Source organism: Centruroides vittatus, unplaced genomic scaffold, assembly GCF_030686945.1.
Source record: "Centruroides vittatus isolate TY-2023 unplaced genomic scaffold, ASM3068694v2 contig_905, whole genome shotgun sequence".
NCBI classification, from domain to species: domain Eukaryota; kingdom Metazoa; phylum Arthropoda; class Arachnida; order Scorpiones; family Buthidae; genus Centruroides; species Centruroides vittatus.
Window position 1 is genome coordinate 591,429 of NW_027122595.1, and position 12,820 is coordinate 604,248.

The 12,820-nt window shown below is 32.1% G+C and overlaps 2 protein-coding genes across 3 annotated transcripts in view; one reads left to right on the plus strand and one right to left on the minus strand.

Moving 5' to 3' along the window:
- The window catches only part of tra2 (transformer 2), a 56,333-nt gene extending 52,402 nt beyond the window's left edge, over positions 1-3,931 (minus strand). For both annotated transcript variants that reach the window (XR_010882159.1, XM_067281105.1), the window contains exon 1: positions 3,767-3,931. Coding sequence is in view for 1 of the 2 variants with exons in the window: in XM_067281105.1 (XP_067137206.1) it covers positions 3,767-3,781 (15 nt within the window). In the remaining variant the exon portion in view is untranslated. The remainder of the gene's footprint in view (positions 1-3,766) is intronic.
- Positions 3,932-4,356: 425 nt separating this feature from the next.
- IntS1 (integrator complex subunit 1) lies at positions 4,357-10,918 on the plus strand. The gene has a single exon (XM_067281107.1). The coding sequence runs from the start codon at positions 4,373-4,375 to the stop codon at positions 10,730-10,732; it is 6,360 nt and encodes a 2,119-aa protein (XP_067137208.1). The 5' UTR covers positions 4,357-4,372; the 3' UTR covers positions 10,733-10,918.
- Positions 10,919-12,820: the final 1,902 nt, after the last annotated feature.

A 12,820-nucleotide genomic window follows, 5' to 3' on the forward strand; every position in this document is an offset into this window, starting at 1 on the left:
TTCAACAGCTTCATCCAATTCTCCAGATTGTTTCTTGAACACATTTTGTTGGCTGATTAGTGATCGTCGTAACGATTGGATTTTCCGTTTGCGTTCCATACCTTGCAGAAGGAAATCCTTGTGTTGGCTTTCATGATGTCGCTTCAGATTGAATTCTTTTGGCACTGCTACTGTTCCATTGCACAAGAGGCAAATAATGCTGTTGTTCTGTTGCACAAAACAGTACTTGTTAGTCCACGCTTCTTGAAATTGACTGATTCTCGCGATCGACCTTGCGTTTAATGCCCGGCGCCATACTGTTCACTCTGCAAAACAATGTCTCGTTGTGCCGAAAATTCTGAGCCCCGCAATGAATCGTGTTTGAGATAAGGCAAGCTAGACTACCACGTGCTTTGTACTGTATCCACTCTGACCAAAGACTAAAGAGGCAAGGACAGAAGACTATTACGCACACGTGACAAATGGCCAGGCAGGTCTTAATTCGTTCCACCCCTGTCCGGGCGTCTCCACTATTTCTCAGAATTTGTGAGTCATATCGTCAACACGCCAGGTGCAGGACACTAATCCATCATAAATGTGGTTACCATTCTTATCTAAATTATATTTATGGCCCGTCAGTTTTACCCCTGTGTTCAGAAATGAATCAAAAGTGATCACTAACGCCGTGCAGCGGAAAATCTGAATATTTTAAATATAATAAAATTGTGATATCTCGTTTCAAATTGGCACTAGAATCAATCTGTTTTTAGTTTTCTGTCACAAATATATCAGTTTACGACTGTTAAATTTCAAATAAAATAAAAATTAAAAATAATAATTTAATTTTAAATTTACGAAAAAAAGAATGTAAAAATAAAAGTAAATAAAAAGTTCCAATTAATTTACTACTTAAATAACCTAAATATATCTGTTTTCTTTCAAACAAAAGAAACCGCAGCTTTCTAGCTACACGGAATCATTTTACAACCCTCTTTGTTGACAAGTTTATGGCGTGACGCGGTTTGTAATAATTATTAAATCCAAAATATTTTAGTGCAAACGGCTTCCTTTCAGTCATAATGACTCTATTCCAATTACACTATTAATTTTCTTGGTCCAACTTAATAATAATAAATTTGATGCGAAAAAATTTTTTTCTATTCTTAGTCTATGGAGAGATATTGTTGTAAATTATTGGTTGTTATAGTTTTTGCGTGACTCGGTTTGTAATAATTATTAAATCCAAAATATTTTAGTGCAAACGGCTTCCTTTCAGTCATAATGACTCTATTCCAATTACAGTATTAATTTTCTTGGTCCAACTTAATAATAATAAATTTGATGCGAAAAAATTTTTTTCTATTCTTAGTCTATGGAGAGATATTGTTGTAAATTATTGGTTGTTATAGTTTTTTGTACATTTCTTTTTGAACTCTGGTTAGTTTTTTTCTAGTTTGAATGACATTAGATTGACGAATAAGCGTCTTTTTAGAAAAGATTGATTCAAATTCGACTATACCGATCAGAATCTAGAATGTAAACAAATGCTAAAAAATTGTTATTTTCATAGTTTTTCAGCGCTATTTTCACTTATTTTTGTTATTTGACGCTATTTAGACGAATAAGCAAGTTTTCCGAAGCATAAAATTGAAGATTTCCCGCCAAAATAGAAACTTCCTGATAACATCGGAAATGACGTTCTTACATCATTTTATTCTATTTGATTCTTCAAAAAATCTTTATAATACTATGTATTAGACTTAAAATATTCGATATCTAAACCAGAAAGTGTTAGCTAGAAATAGACTTATTTATAGAACAACTCCCCATTTCTCACTTCAGGGAAAGTTATAAAACAGTTGGGTGCTAATGACTTTGTGAAAGGGAAAAGTTCTACACTTAGAAACTTGGAAAGAAGGGATTTGGCCTGTACCGTCCACGGGCCGCATAAACATTGATAAGGGGCCGTATGTGGCCCGCGGGCCGCAGGTTGTGCACACCTGGCCTAATATAACTTTTGACCTCAACCAAAAAAAAATCTGATTGTACAGACTACTGTTTAAAGGAGGAGGAAAAAGAGAAAAACAAATCAGCAATATTTTGGAATTATTTTCATTGTTTCCTAATAGAATAAATAATCTATTATGATCATTTTCAAAGCAGCTATTCTATTGAATTTTATTTCAAATTATATTTTCAACCACCGAAATGTCAAAGAAGAAAAAGTTCTATTCTTACTCAACTAAAAAAAAAATAATTGCTTTTATGAAAAAGAATAAATTCAAAATCAAAATTAACAAAATATTAATTCTGAATTTCTATTGTTTTCTATTTAGAAAAAAAAATATAATTTTGTTTTTGATATTTTAATCAAATTTTATTTTCACAAATGAATAAACATAGCAGCAATATCAAATTTCATAAAATCTAATTTTGTTCGAATAAACTCAAATTAATCCAATCAATCATATTTTTCACCAGATGCATGCCCTCTGGTGTTTAAAAACAAAACTATTTTATCTGAGTCATTTTTCATTGAATCATTTGAATCATTCTTGTGTATTGTCAACAGTAAAGATGAATAGCAATAGAAAAAGCAAATCTTTGTTGTATTCCAAATTGCAATTTCAAGGCCATACAGGAGCCCAATATAAGTTTTTGTCTATTCCCACACGAAAAACAGATGATTATTCAGAAATCAGAATTTGGAGCTCATAAATATAACCGACAGAAAGAGTGGATTCGACTGTTAAGAATTGGCAAAAAAGTTTCCCAATTGTCCAGTTTTATACGAACAAGTTATGCTGACAATTTTAACGGATTTTTCCTTAAAGTTTAAAATGCCAGTAATTGTGTGGGGAACACAGGGCCAGATTTAAGCATTTCCAGGCCTTAAGCTGAACTCTGTATCAGGCCCTTTTCCAACTCTTCACATTTTTAGAAGTCAATCATAAAAAGAAAATAACTAACATAAGCATATTAACTACTTTTATTTTATGCAGTATTTGAAGTATATTTTGTTGATTTTTAAAAAATTTTTATTACAAAATTTTTGACTTCAATTTTTTTTTTTGTAGAAATTTTTGAAGCCCCTTGAAACTCAAGGCCCTAAGTAAAACGGTAACATAACTTTCTTGTAAATATGGCCCTGATGGGACAGATGTCAAAGTTAATGTTTATTTAACACAAAGAGCACAAATGTATAGAACGATCTCGCTCATTTATTTCTAATATCACACGTAATGACGTGTGTTCTGCTATCAATAATTGTTCTCCTATAAAATTTTTCGATAAACAACTACAAGCAGCATATATCATTATATCAGACAGTAATATATATTTAATTTTACGTCGACTAGTTACAAGCAACTCGGACAAAGTAGCCATTTTGTAAAAATGCATAGCTCATGAAAAACGCGAATATTCTAAAACAATAAATTCTCACCACGTCCACTTCTAAAACAAACACCAAAATATTTATTATTTATACCAGAAAAAAACTATTAATACATATATATATTTAGGCAATTTTCACGTCGAATGTTTGATCACGTGACAAGTTAGCCGTGCCATCATCATAAAGAACTTACTTTTAATTAAAATAGAATACCAATTATTAAAACAGAAACAAAATATATAATAAAAATATAAATACACAAGTTAAAATAAAATAAAATTTCCACTTTTATTATATTAAACTCATTTCCTTTGGTCAAAAGTACGCTCAAACCATTGTTCTAAGAAAACAATATTTCGAATGAATAAAATACCAATAACTTTCACTCACCTCTCTATCACTCATATTTCTTCTTTTAGATACGAGCTAAACTGTATCAACAAATAATTTCTACGACTTTTCACTTCGAATAAATCAAATTACAACCGAATATCGTCGCAAGCGAAAATGGCTACTCGAACCAAAACCTTCCAGGAAGACTTACTCTCGCAGTCTCTCTTTCGATAATAACTAACAACACAATTACTCAGAAATTTAAAATTTTATTTAACTTATATTATTTATTAATCCTTATGTCATAAAATTTATTAATTCGATAAATATAATTTAAATTGAGGGACTATTTCATGATGACTCATTTATGCCACTCACTTTTATCATGGAGGTTGTGAACGAGGCTAAATGCTGTCATTTTGTTTGTGGTATTAATGACGGTCGTCTCGGACTGTGTTTTGTAATAACGAAAAATCTATATTAAAAAATGATAAATGATATTTTTTGAATTAAATTATAATTTTAAAAATATTGGACACGTCAGCTTTTCAATACGTAAGTTTTTTTGTGTTTTATTAATTAATTACAATTTTACAAAAATTTAATAAATAAAATTATTAATTTTTAAATTAGAATTTTAAAAAAACCGAATGAAAAGAAGACATGGATAGAGAGAAAACAAAAGGAGCCTTAAAACGAGGACCAAATAAGGTAAAAGCACTTTTCCCTCCAGGTGATTTTATTGCTTTGGGTACAAAATCTGCTAGAACAGACACTCCTGAAACTAAAGTAACTCCAAAAGTGCTTGGATCAACCAGTTCATCCAGTGAAAGAAAAAGAGAAAGCTCTTCGTCGTCGTCAACATCTGGTATACCAACAAAAAAGCAGAAACTTTCCTCGGTCCCGCCGATTACGCCAATAGGAAGATTAAGTAGTCACAGCAAGCATGAATCAGGAAAAACTGACCAGTGGGATTCGATAGCTATTGAAGTCGATTCGTCAGAACTGTTAAATAAAATATTCGAAGCAGAAGATATGGGTGACGACAACAAAGTGGAATTAATGCTGTTGGGATCTGTAAAACATCTGAAGATTAGTAGAGCAAAACCTGAGCCATCTCTTTATTTGAGTCTTATGTATTTAGCAAAGTCCAGGCCTATGTTGTTTTTAAATAAAATGGTGGTAGAAGCATTTTGCAGTTTATTAAAACGAGATGTTAGCGTAAATTTTAAAACAAAAGGGAACAATTTGGTTTCGATTTTAGCTGCAAATGTGTTAATGGCATCGCACCACGACGAAGGTAGATGGCCGGAAAGTTTTATTAAAGTGTATGTTGAAGATTCACTTGGAGAACGAATTTGGGTCGATCATGATGATTGCAAAGGATTTGTTGATAATATTCTTACGGCATTTAATACTAAGATTCCACCAAAAAGTATGCTTGCTCCTGAACGTTCTTTCCGACCTGATGCTTGTCCAAGTCCTCCTACTATTGGTACAGATGATGATGAAGCATCCTCATCAAGTTTGAGCTTAGAATGTAGAGAAAATTTAGAAAACATTTTAGTTATTCCAAGATATCTGCATATTGAAGACAGTATAGAAAAATATATTTTAGAGGTACTTCATGATCAACTGACAAGAAGACAACCCATGGAGATATCCCGTAATACTATTCGTTTATTGGTATCTACGTGTGGAATAAGCGAAGTAAGATTAATGGTGGCTCAAAAACTTGAAATGTGGCTTCAGAATCCAAAATTAACACGACCTGCACAAGATTTGTTATTAGCTGTTTGTTTAAACTGTAGTCAACATAATCAACATGATGTTGACATAATTAGCCTTCTGATAAAAATACGTCTGAAAACTAAGCCTGTCATTAATCATTTTTTTGCTTGCATGAAAGAATTATTAAATCAGCATTGTGAAAATTTATGCACTGTGTTAAAGCATGCTATTTATAATGAATTATCTAATGCTCGTAATCCAAATAATATGCAATTACTTGGAATAATATTTCAGCATTCATCTAAACGTGCTGCAAAAGTTTTAGCCGAAGTTTTTCAGGATCTTCTTATTAATCGCGATGATTATTTAAGAGCTCTTAGAGCTTTACTTAGAGAAATAGTTCGCACTGTTCGTCATGACCTCAACTTTTCTGCATTCTGTTGCGGTTTACTTCAGGAAAGAAAAGAATTGATGTATAAGGAACTAGATCAGCAACTTAGAGAACGTTTATTTCTTTCTATAACTGACCTTATTTCTTTAGCAATTCTATTAGCTATAAGTCCTGCAGTTCGTGATGCTGCTATTGCTTATAATAGAGGAGATAAGAAAGATATTGCAATATTAAAAAATTATCAGACATTAGTTGCTAATATTCAAAAAGATGTGGTTGTTTGGATGCATACAGTTGTTCCAAAAATGATTAAACCAAACAGGAATGAATATGTACATTGTTTTCATAAAGCCTTCTTCATGGAACAAGCAGATCATTACTGTAATAAGGATAATTGGCCTCCAGAATCTGATAGGATGTTGATGCTTCGCTTAGCTTCTGAGGTACCGGTTCTTGAAGAGACACTAATGAGAATATTGATTATAGGTTTATCAAGAGATCATCCGCTTAATGCTGCTGACACAATTGAATTAGCTGATCATTTAATTAAGCGTGCTGCTTCAGTTCACATGGACAGCAGTAGTTCTGTTATACATATTGAAAGAAATGAAATTTTTGAAGCTTTATTTAATCTTTCTGCATATCATCATCCTGAAAACATCAGCCTTCCACAGGGATATCATCCACCAAATTTAGCAATTTCTGAACTTTATTGGAAAGCATGGATAATGTTGTTAATAATTGTAGCTCATAATCCTTCTACATATGGTAGAGTTGCATGGGAAAATTACCCTACCCTTAGAAGCATGATGGAAATGTGTATAACAAATCAAATAATATTTCCACCTCCAACAATGGCTATGGGTGAAAAAGCTGATGAAATGTGTAATACAGAATTACAAATTTCACAGCTTGAACGTGATAAAATATTAGAATTTGAAATACATCTTGCAGCAGCATCAACTAAAGTCACTATTACTGAGCACAATAGTTTATTGTTATCAAAATTAATAACAATGGATCCTTGTGGTGTAGTGAGAAAACCACCTGCAGCAGTAATGGAACAATTAAAGTCTTTAAACCAAACTTTAAAAATAGGACATTTATTATGTCATAGTAGAAATCCTGATTTTCTTCTTGACATTATACATAGACAAGGAACTTCACGTTCAATGCCATGGCTTGCTGAACTAGTTGAATCTAGTGAGGGTTCATTTAATATGTTACCAGTTCAATGTTTATGTGAATTTCTTTTAAATGAAAGTTCAAATGGTGCATTAAATTTAGAGAATAATGAAGATTCAAAAGATGAAATTAAAAATGAAAAAGGTGAAAAAGTAAAAAATCGAAAAAAACAAAAGCAGCAACAACTTTTGCAATTTTTACAAAATCTTTTACATAATCCGAGTGAAGATGCTTTACCAACAAGTGAAGTTCTGGATTATTTCATGAGGAGGCTGAGCTCTCAACAATTTAGTGCTAGATCACTTTCAGTTAAAGCATTAAATTTATTGCTATCTCAACCTAATAAATCACCTAGTTCTGATGATGATGATTTATTTGATAAAGATGCAAGTGGAGAATATAATTGGATTTTGAAACATTTGCCTCTACTTCCTCACTTTGAAGCTGTTAAAATACAAATTAGTCATGCCTTGAGACAAGCTTGTAAAGTTGAAAATGATCCAGCAGCTGTAATTGCATATGTTTGCTTTTTATCAATGAACACTCCAGATGACAGTTTGCAAGATTTTTCTGATTTAGCATTAGATATGGCACAGTTGATTGTGGAGCGGCCAATTATTAATTGCATTCTTCCCCAAGATCTCAATTATGCTAACAACAATAATACTTTTCTCATTGCAATATCTGATATTTTTATAAAATATTTAAGGAAAGCTAAAGAGCCATCAAAAGAAGCTTATTCGTGGTCTTCATCTCAAGGTCATATTTTAGTTCATTGGTCAACAGGTGAAGCTGCCACAATGCATATTCTTGTTGTGCATGCTATGATCATTTTACTCACTTATGGTCCACCTAATAATCCCAGTCAGTTTTATGAATTATTGCAAACGTGGTTTCCTTCTGATTGTAATCCTCCCCAAGCATTTCTTGTAGATACATCTGAAGAAGCGCAATTGTTACCAGATTGGTTGAAGTTAAGAATGATTCGTTCTTCAGTTGATATACTTGTAGATGCTGCTCTAAAAGATCTTGAGCCAGATGAGTTAGTACTGTTTGTTCAATCATTTGGATTGCCTGTAAGTAGTATGAGTAAACTTCTTCATACCCTTGATTTAGCAGTGGAATATGATAGCTCAGCTGTAGAACAGGTTGTTGTTGATAAAGCTTACATGTCACAATTAGTTGAAGTGCAACATCAGAGAGGTGCTGTAGGAGGTACAAAATTTGCTCAGTTATTGTTAGATCGAGATGATGATAATGCGAAACTAGAAGACAGCTCACCTCTTCCAGCTCAAACACCTGTTATTCAAAGAGCACCACCAAAACCACCCACTCCACTATCACCAAAAGTTATTCATCATTCTTTGTTACAGTTATTTCTTATTGACAAATCTTCAGGAATTCTTACATCAAGGCAACAACAAGATCTATTCAAACGTCTGCAGAAAGCACTATCACAGTGTATATTAAATAAATCAGACAGTAGTTCTGTTTCAGAATTTATCATAGCTTGTGAACAAATCTTAAGAACTGAAGATAAAATTGCATTTATTCAGGCACTCCATAATAAAATTTCTTATTCTTCTGCTTTATTTAAAATAGTTTTGATTTCTCAAGCAAACTCTAGTGTGTCATCTCCATTAACTTTAAAATTGCTTTGGATTTGTAGACAAATAGTATCACATTCTCCAAAAAAGTCATCATTTTTATCAATAATTAAAAATTTTACTGATAAGTTATGTAGCTTTGATAATTCTTCATGCATTGAAGATTGGCAACAAAAGTTAAATAAAATAAAATCATCTGATAAATTGGATGTAAATTCAATTATTGAAGTATTTAAAGCATTACTTAAAGATAAGCCTGCTTACTTAGAAGAAACAGTGAAAATATTAGTCAAAGAAGCAGTAATGAGAAGTGAAACACGAGTATTAATAGAAGCAATGACAAAATTAATTATTGAAAATACATTGTCTATTTCTAAATCTGATCCAGTTTTTTGTTTGTTTGTAGATTGGATAGAACAGTTGGAACCAGAAATTATATCTTCCTGTCCAGAATTTCAACAAACTCTACTTTTTTTCAGAAAAGAAAACAATGTGAAAACTAGTGAGGTTCCTGTACCTTTTCGTCCATATTTGTTAGCATTACTTACTCACCAAGCAGGATGGAAAACACTTCATTACTGCATTAATTTAGTTCTTAGTCCAAATGAAAATATAAAAAGTAAATTTCATTCTTCAGCAGTATTAGATTTTCTTTGGGCATGTATGCATATTCCAAAAATATGGCAAGGAAGGGTAAAAAAAACACCAAAACATTATACTGAAAATGTTTTGGTTCCTGATGAAGCACAAATATGTTGTGTTATAGATTATATTATAGAAGAAGCAATTGAAAAAGATCAAAGGCTTCCTAATTTTGAAACTAATATAGTAATAATGAATAGGTTACAATTGTTATTAAAATGTTGTAATTTTGAACATACATTGAATGCTGCTGTGTCTCATCTTGTGAATATCATAGCAAAGACTGAAAATAAATTGAAAATAGAAATGGCACAACAACTGTTTTTACAAATGTATTTTCAAATTCCTAGTCTTATAAGAGACATAACTGATATTTCTACTTTGTTCAAAGATATTGAAATGACAACAAATAACTTCAGCAAGTTAGATGTTATTTCTCATACTTTATTAACTTCATTAGCAGCAGCAGATTCTTCAAAACATTGTTATGAACATATGACTGATTTAGATCTTATATGCAGAAAAATTGCATCTGCTCATCCCATTTTATTATTAAGACAGTTGCCAATGTTAACGGTATTATTGCGAGGACGAGTAAGTACAGAATATATTGCATCTCGAGCAAGAAACCATGTAACATTTTTCACATGCATTTTAGGATTATTAGAATTACTATCTCCATACATTTTTAAACAGCAATATGTCACATCTTTAGATGAGATTTTTAAATTATATGTAGAATTTTTTCAGATTCATGCTCCATGTAATAGGGACCTTGTATCATTATTAAATCGTTTTCTCCTCTTTTTGAAGCAATATTTTTTAATGAATCCTCAGAATGCCCAAAAACTTGTTCAAGATCAAAAAGAATCATTTCAAGAACTATTTTCAATATATCCTGAAGTTAGCAATCTACGAACAATAATGACAGGAACTGCATTACAACAGTGGAGTCATGATATACTATATGTAGAAAGAGATCCAAGTACTTCAAAAGTCGGACCTCTTGGTAGCTCTTGGAATCCGAATCATTTATCAGCCATTGGATCAAAATTGTCAATGGGACATAGCATTGAAGAAGTCTGTTGTGCTCTTCAAGATTTAGAGAACATGGCAACTCGGAAAATTCAAGTTTTAGATTACTTTCTGGATGACTTTAAAAGACTTATCCAAAATTCAAACTCTCAGTGTCGAAATTTAGCCTTTACTCTTTTAATAAAACATCTTAAGACAAAACCACATTTATCAAGATTGTGTGTAACAGCATATCTTCAATGTTTGGAAAGTGAACATAGAGATGTTGTCCATAGTGCTCTAAAACACTTACCTGAATTTGTTATTCTTGTTCAAGAATTTGCAAGTTTATTATTGCAAAAAGCATTTATAATTGGAATATCCACAAATGTAAACAGTATTCCCCATATCTGTGAAGCAATGATATTATTAAATATGCAGTCGGGAAGTTAAAGTTTGTTGTATAATTTTTGTTTTGCTATAAAACAAAATATAATTTTGTTTTTGTTATGTAAAAAGATATTTTACTATCTGTAATATACAAATTTCATTAACCTATTGTAATCCTGACAATATTTTCTGAAAAAGTGTTAGCAAATAGCTCAAACATAAATTAAATTCTTCTTGTGTAATCCATAACTTCATTTTTATACTTTTTGTTTCTCAATTGCCTATGATATAGGCCAGGGATGGCAAACCTTTTTGAGTCCACGTGCCATATTGTAAGCATACTTAGCTTTAAAGATGTTAATGCATGCCAAAGTCTTAGACTTCGAATAATGATATTTAAAGAAATTAAATATCATTATTATAAAAACGAATACACTTTAATTTGAATAAATGTAAAAAATCTGATTGAAAAAAGGATGATCAGATGATAAACAGAAAGGATGATCGAAAAGGACAGAAATCATATGATACATTACGTGCCAGATGATTTCTCTTACATGCCACTTTGGGAAGGGCATGCATGCCTTAGGTTCGCCACCCCTGATATAGGCAATTGAGAACAGCTTAACTGAGTATAAGTTAATCTAATTTTTAACTTTGTTAAGTCTAAAATTATATTCATTGTGTAAGTCAACATTGGAAAATAGGGTATTTAGATAAAAATGTGCACATTTATTATGAAATGAAATTCAAAAAAGCTGAGTTTGATATTTAATTACTATTTGGAACTTTGACCAGTTTTTTCTTCATCTTGTTAATCAATTTCTGGTTTGATTTTTGCATGCTGCCATTGTTGTTCTTTATGATAAGCCCAAAATTGGTTAGAGTTGGAATATGTTTGGAGGGTTGTTTTCTTTGAGTCTTGAATAAATTAAATCAAAATGGATAGACAGGTGGCCTGGTATCCAACCTCATGCTGTCCATGACAAAGGCACAATTGGACAACAAAGGCAATTTGAAGCATGCCCTCAATATCAAAGTCAGTTTCAACTCATTGGCCAAAAGATTTAGGATATCAGACAAAACTGTGAGAAGCATAGTGCATAATGTGGAATATGTGGTAAGAAGGCAAAAGTCTGCACAAAGAACAAAACCAATCAAGACAACAGAATGGAGGCAACAGCAGCAATTTCCACTTTCTTCAAAGGCAAAGAAATGCTTATTTCACACTTTTAATAATGGACAACAATAATTGCTCCTCATCCTACTTACTTTGTAAAGAAAGGAAAAAATACTTGATGACAAAATTGCACCAGAAGGCAAAATTTGGAGAAAAGTTGCTGGCGAGTGTATTCACTGATTTTCTTTAGTGTTTTTATCTTTACTTTCCTTTCTTATTTTGTTCTCTTATTGGGTCATTTGAAAATTTGTGAATTTCAAACCTGGTCATTTTTTATTATTGGCATTACACAGGTTCATAGCAATTAAACCAGCATTTCAATAATATCTAAATAAGTAAAAAAGCAATTTTAAGCAATGTAAATACAGTATGACAGATGAAACAGGAAGAAACATGTGCCATGTTATTGGCTTTGAATCCATAAGCCTGATCCTAGTGCCATGTATTGGCTTTGAAAAGTAAATGCCCAACTCCAAACTATCACCCAGTATGCCTGACATGTTACTCTCCAAACACCATCATCTAATTTGTCTTCATTCCTCTGTCATTACTGGCACATCCAATAATCCCTCCCACGACACATACAGTACATATAAAGCAGTTACATTACAGAAGATTGGCCACCCATTACAAGATTGCCAGAAATAATAATTTTCACTTAGCTTTCAGAAGTCCCTCAGTTTTCACCCTCCTCCAAAACACTAAAGACCATCCAGATATGGACCTCCATCCTGGAGTATATACTATTCTCATTATGAATCACAGAGCCACCACAACTTAGAATATGTAGATGCTACAGGGCAACCTTTACACACCTGCCACAAAGAACATTGGACTTCCATCATTAAAGGACTTACCACCATAGCATTAGCAACCTACACCCAGTCCCAAGCAGGTTGAGGTGCATTTCAACCAAGCATGCCTCCTACATTGTACTCCAGATATTGGTTTTGTGTGTAGTGCTTATTCAC